A 6,448-nucleotide genomic window follows, 5' to 3' on the forward strand; every position below is an offset into this window, starting at 1 on the left:
TTAGGTGGCATACCAATGTAGAGGGGGAAACCCACAAAAGTCAAAGGAAGTTGTCCAACTTTGCACCTGAAAGAATCCGCCAATAGCTATATCTCGTCGTCCTCTAAGAACATCCCCATCATCTCGTTTTTCCTTATGTTTACCTTTAGGCCTGAAACCGCCTCAAAGCATTGAATGATTGTTCTCAAATTTTCAACCTTGGACTGCTCGGCATCACAAAAAAGGAGGGTGTCGTCCGCAAATTGAAGATGAGAGATTGGATTCTCCATTCCTTCGATCTTGAAGCCACGAATGATTCCTTCTTCCTGACTATTAAACAACATTCTCAAAAGGGAATCTGTTATAATAACAAAGAGGAACGGGGACAAAGGATCGCCCTGGCGTAGACCTCTCGTACTTCTGAAGTAACCCTTGGGAGATCCGTTGAGGATTGAGAACCGCATTAATGTGACACACTCCATGATCCACTTCCTCCATCTCTCCCCAAACCCATGCCGTTGCATCATATAGTCAAGAAAATCCCAATCAAGGTGATCATACGCCTTTCCTAGATCTAACTTGCAAATTATACCATTCTCTCTTGATGTATGCCTTGAGTCTAAACATTTGTGAGCAATACGAGCATTGTCAAATGATTTGACGACCCGGTATAAAGGCACTTTGATTGTTAGAAACGACACTCCTCACCACCCCTCGCAGACAAGACACCAAGACTTTAGCCAAAATCTTGTAGGGACCTCCAATTAAGCTAATAGGTCCGAAATCCTTTTAGGATTCTGCACCTGAAATCTTCGAAATAAGCGCGAGGAAGGAAGCACCCATCTCGGATAAAAGACGGCCCCTAAAAAAGAACTCAGTCTTAAAATCCGTAACATTTGTTTTAACCATCTCCCAAAAAATCTTAAAGAACATTAGAGGGAAACCGTCCAGGCGGCTGGCCCCAAAGAGTCAAATTGCTAGTAATTGACTGACAATAAGCTTTATTTGTAGATTAATCTAGCAACTTTGCCACATTTCCTGTATTTTTAAGTGACTATTCTGCTTTTTTCATCGACTTCAATGGTTAGAAATATAAACATCTGCGAGTCTTTCTTTAATTCAATATTTTAGGTTAAGATCTAAAGGTTTGTTCATATTTGAACATCCTATGTAAGCATTCTGATTCATTATAACTTAATGGATAAGAGAGTTTCGCTCCTTTAAGAGAGGCCATCAAGAAATTTACTTTTCACTTCTTTTGTAATACTGTGTGAATAAGAACACCATAATATGTCTCCCGCTCGTTAGATGAGATGGTTGAGATAGTGTGGTGTGTTTGAGTGATCCAGAGTTCAATCCCTGGTAGTATTATCTTTTTTTTTTAAAAAAAAGCTATTAGAAAAATAAGAACATCATAATATAGGCAGACCAGTAATCAACTACAAATTTGCTTCTTTTTTAAAAATTTAATATCCTAGAAGCCCCTTGTGCTGACTATCCACTCTTATGTTAGCCTGAAAGGAGCAAGAAGAAAACAAACGACATATCTACCTAGATCTCGAACCTCATAATGGTTTTCATAAACCCAAAACTTTCCTAGAGGCCCAAGCAATAATACAAAAAGAACCTCCTTACACCACAAGTTCAGAAATTTGACATACCTATAAGTGCAGCATGAACTATCAATTTGCAAAAGAAAACAATGGTATTCTCAATCCAAGAAACTTTTTAGACTCAGTTCTTACAATTGTGTTGGATCCGTATGCTTCCTCAGTTCAGCAATTACTCCACACAATGAATGGTGCAGATTAGCAGAAAATATAAATAAAAACAGACTCATATTCATGGTTGCTTTTGGCATCTTTCTACATACAATTAAAATAATAAAATTACTTCATAGTTGCTTTTGCCATCTTTCTACATACAATTAAAATAATAAAATTACTACATTAAAGATAATAGAAAAATGTAGCGTTAGCAACTAAACCAAATAACTAGGAGTAGAACTCACTTGTTATAGTATTCTTTGACGGATAGGACAAGATTAAGCATGACAGCCTCCCCAACCAAGACATAAATGACTCCAAATCGAACATACCATCGGAACTCATGGATGTAGACTTTTGTTTCTATAACAATCATGACCAGCATAGAGCACCAAGCAAAAGCCTTAATGATTATAGAAACTATCTGGAAAAGAAGATATAATCGATTAGCCAGTTCATACTTCATACATACCTACCTTCAACCACATTTATGCTTCAGTGGAATGTGCCAAAAAAAAACAAAGAAAGAAAGAAATAGACGGAAGGGATGTGTGTGTATGCACATCTTACATCACTAGGGTGTCTCCACAGACTATATGATATTCATGAAAAGATTTGACAGAAACTAAGAAAACAGAATAATGTCGGGTTAATACATGCCATATCAGAGCAAATAACATTAATAAGGTCAGAAAAGAAGCATGATATAAGACCCACCTCAAACGGAGCAAGGCTAGTCTGTCCGTCCAGATTTGCAATCGACATGCCCATGACAAGCCTGAACAAAGGCTCTGCAGTACAATAAGCAGTCAACAGCCCCAACATATAATTGTAGTAAGGGGACCTCAAACGGAATCTCTGGACACTAGTGTCCTTCCTGATTCTCCACATCCGGTAGCAACATAAACATATAAGAACCAAATGGGAGATGCAAACCACCAAAGTATCCAGGCCGCAGGGTGTATAAGAGCCAAAGGCATTCTCAACTGCCTTCGACCAGAATCCATTCTCCACAGGCTGACAGTACCAAACCAGTGGCTTAAACGCCATTTATTAAGACCCAAGTTCGAATCACTTCTCTACCATTTACTTTCTCTACAGACACATCACTTGGGCCAATTTTTTTCTTTCAAAAAACTCACTGCTTCTTGTCATACAAACAACTCCGAGGTTACAGTATCGGAGGTCTCTATGATCTCAATGGCATCCAACTGAAATGAGATTTTTGGCAAAATGCCACTGAGATTTGAATTTTCACTTGGTTCTTCTTGTTTGCAAGTATGATTTGTCTATTCCTTCATAAATATTGAAGATCATCTAACCACTGTTCAATTCACCACCTATTTAGACATCATAAAGCAATACCTGCAGCCAAAAAAAAAAAAACTAACAATCATCATCATCAAAACAATGATGGCTATGAAAAAACTTACAAAATGAAAACAATGTTTTCTCAATTTGATTGCAGAAAAGGCATCCATTTAGGACGAATGCCTCTAAGATCTGCTGCAAACCTGACAGCCACTTGAATATCTCTACACTAACGGTGTGTTTGGGTGCCATTGAGAATGAGTTTTAATGCATTTTTCTCCCGACAGACGCTGACAACTGTGTCATTGCCTGCTGGAAGCATACCAATAGGTGGATTTAAGCTTAAGATTGTGGCCCATCCAGGCGTCCAATAGGCCTGAAATTTCAGCTGAATGGGTTCTCCACAATCCTGAGTTTGATAAACTGTTCGGATTTTCAAACACCACTCATTTGAACATGGGTGCGAGAAACGATCAATCCCTGCCTCACTAACCTCATTTTTATTTTTATTTTTAAAAAAAATGCGGGGGGGGGGGGGGGGGGGGGGGGGGAAGCAGCTTTCCCAACAGATGCCAGTCTCCGCAGAATTAACAAAGAAATGAAAAACCGCAACATCCAAATGCATACTAAGGGGTTGTTTAGATGCCTGTAAAATCCTCTAGTTGTAAAGGGTTTACATGCAAAGAGATCACAGGGGCTTATGCCAGTAATTGCCTGTAAAGGCTGTACAGCTTTCAGCTGCAATCTGAATTGCCACATATCAGATTAGAGGTAATGAGATTACAAGTTAATGGCTATATTTTCGAAAAATCTGTATGAAGGGAGCATTGCACGGGCTGTTTAGATGCCAGTAATTTCCTATAAACACTTTACATCCTGTAAACACTTCAGCTTTCAGCTGCAATCTGAATGCCATGTTTCAGATTGCAGGTAATGAGATTACTCGATTGGAAGAGAAGAAGGAAAAGGGTGTGCCCTCCACTGTTGTAACAAAACATGGGGCACACGCACTGTTTGCAGGGCCTACTGTGATTTTTGCAGCCCATCCAATTCCTCTATTTTTAGGTCCCTGTTTTTCTATCCTTGGGCCCAAAAAATCAGGCCGACTGCAAAATCAGGTAGGCCACACCAACAATCTGGACAATTTTAATGTTGGGTGTACCTGCACAACTGTTCCTTGTGGTCCAGCACACCTGACTATTGAAATGGCCTGATTTTCTACATCCCCATTCATCCTGCTCAGTTGAACCATTTGACTAGATTAGATAGCATATAAAGTTCACAGCGAGCCCAACAATTAATCATACTTTTTAAATGGTGAGCATCCCCATACCAATTGCTGCTTGTGGTGCAGCCCACTTGATCCTTAGAATGGCCTGTTTATTGAAACAGTATGTTTAAACATTTTATTATTATTACTTTGCTAGTAGTTTATGTCCAATTGTTTATATTCAGTAGTTTCTCTACATGAAAGGACATTTGAATTAGTGGGTCAACTTTTCTGGCCCTCCTGATGTTTGGTTTAGCCTAGAGGATCGGCCTCAGACTTTATCAAGAAGGAGTTCATTCAACACGACGCCCATCTTATATCAAGCTCTTTTATATGATTTGATGATTTTGGAGGGTTTTACTAAGATATGGGTGATGGGGATATCTCCTCTCTAACCTATAAACACTTCACAGGTTACCCAAACACAGACAATTGATTACTGTAAACACTTTACAGCCTAAGGCCAAACAGGAAAGCTGTAAACACTTTACACCTGAAAAGAGTTTCAGGTGTAGTGCGATTACAACTTAAATCTTTACAGGCATCCAAATAACCCCTCACCTACGTTCTTTATGAACGTTCTTTCAAACAATCCATTTTCCTTTCATAAGAAAAGGAACAAAAAGGAACACCATATTGAGATCGAACCTCAAATCTGTCGGAGTCAAATATCACATAGAACAGGAAAAGAATAAATTTCCAAAAATTCCCTATTAAATTCAATAAATATTGATGAATTCCCATTCAAAACAATAACAGGTTTAAATTCACCAAAGTTCATATAAAAATAAAATTAAAAATTAAAAATCCATTTGAAATCCCTCATCAACTAAAAGTTTTTAAAAAATCAACATAAAAAATCCATTTTTTACCAAAAATTCCACTGATTCAAGAACATTTATGAGATTTTCTCAAAATTACCACAGAGATAATTGATTAAAAATCAAATACTTCTACATTCCACTTCAAATCCGTCACCAACTAAAAGCTCAGAAGGAAATACACAAGGAAATCAGATTTTCCAAAAAATCCACAGATTCAACTAAAAATATCATTAAAATTCCAACAAAAGCCAGTAAAATCACAACATTTCCCGATCTGGATCGAAAATCAGATATCAATACCTCTAAACTCCGCTTCCAAATCCTCCAACCGACTCAAATCTCGCACGGAATCCACTGCTCCAGGTTCTCCTTAAATTCCTCTTTTTTTTTCGTTCGGAATGAAAGCATCCGAGCATCGACAGAGCCCTGGAATCTAGCAAAAGTGCTTTTTATATTCTATAAGAGAAGTGCGAATATAACGATCGCTTTCGAAGCTCTTGACCAGCAAAACTCGAATCGGACGGTCGAGATTTTTTTTTAAAAAGTCTCCGGAAATTAAAGAGAGTGAAACCAGAAAGAGCTGTAGAGCGTCAATGCGTCATCGCTGACGATTTCTTTTTAAAATGGGGGTGGAAATTTTGAAAGGGCGAGATAGGAAGGAGACAGAAGGTAGAAGAAATAGGCGAGTACACTTCCTCACACGTAACAGTTAAGCATGCGTGTGGAAAATCTGCTCCGTTCATTGTTCAGTTCATGCATTTAAGATTACAAGAGTGAAAAATCGGGCTGATACTGATATTGCAAAACTGCACGTGTGCAAGAGTAATGAACGGTTCAGATTTTGATTTAGAGTTTTGGCCCGCTTGAACCTTGAAGAGTGTGTTTTTTATGGTAGAAATTTAGACGGCGGGGATGATTTGTCTCACCTGTGCCAAAAAGGGGTTCGGATTTAGCAGAGACTCCTCTTGTACGGATCCAATCACTTCGAAATAATTGGAGGAGGAGCTTTATGAGGTTAAATCTCATGTACGGTTACGTAAAGTTACAGTAAAAGTGATTTATCGGTCAACCTTAAGTAGAGTTGCGAAAGTGAATTTGAAATCAGCTTTTATGCATGGTACTGGCCTCAAGGAAAAAGGTCCCATGCGGTGCTCATGGAAACTTTCCATGAGGTAAAGCTGTGTGGGCCCCACCATCATAAGTGTCGAACATCTATCCCATCGGTAAGATGCATCATTCCATGCTGGGCCTAGGGCTTAAAATTCAAGTCAATCCGTGACTTGTGTGGGCCACACCAC

General features: G+C 38.8%; 1 protein-coding gene across 1 annotated transcript in view; it reads right to left on the minus strand.

The window, feature by feature from the left end:
* Positions 1-5,781, minus strand: part of LOC131220777 (ABC transporter C family member 2-like) — a 51,943-nt gene extending 46,162 nt beyond the window's left edge. Inside the window, exons 1-3 of the mRNA XM_058215613.1 lie at positions 5,451-5,781; positions 2,463-3,110; positions 1,991-2,169 (exon numbers count right to left, since the gene is read on the minus strand). Of these exons, the coding sequence (XP_058071596.1) occupies positions 1,991-2,169; positions 2,463-2,795 (512 nt within the window). The 5' untranslated portion in view covers positions 2,796-3,110; positions 5,451-5,781. The remainder of the gene's footprint in view (positions 1-1,990; positions 2,170-2,462; positions 3,111-5,450) is intronic.
* Positions 5,782-6,448: the final 667 nt, after the last annotated feature.

The sequence above is a fragment of the Magnolia sinica genome, chromosome 12 (genome assembly GCF_029962835.1).
Source record: "Magnolia sinica isolate HGM2019 chromosome 12, MsV1, whole genome shotgun sequence".
Lineage (NCBI taxonomy): Eukaryota > Viridiplantae > Streptophyta > Magnoliopsida > Magnoliales > Magnoliaceae > Magnolia > Magnolia sinica.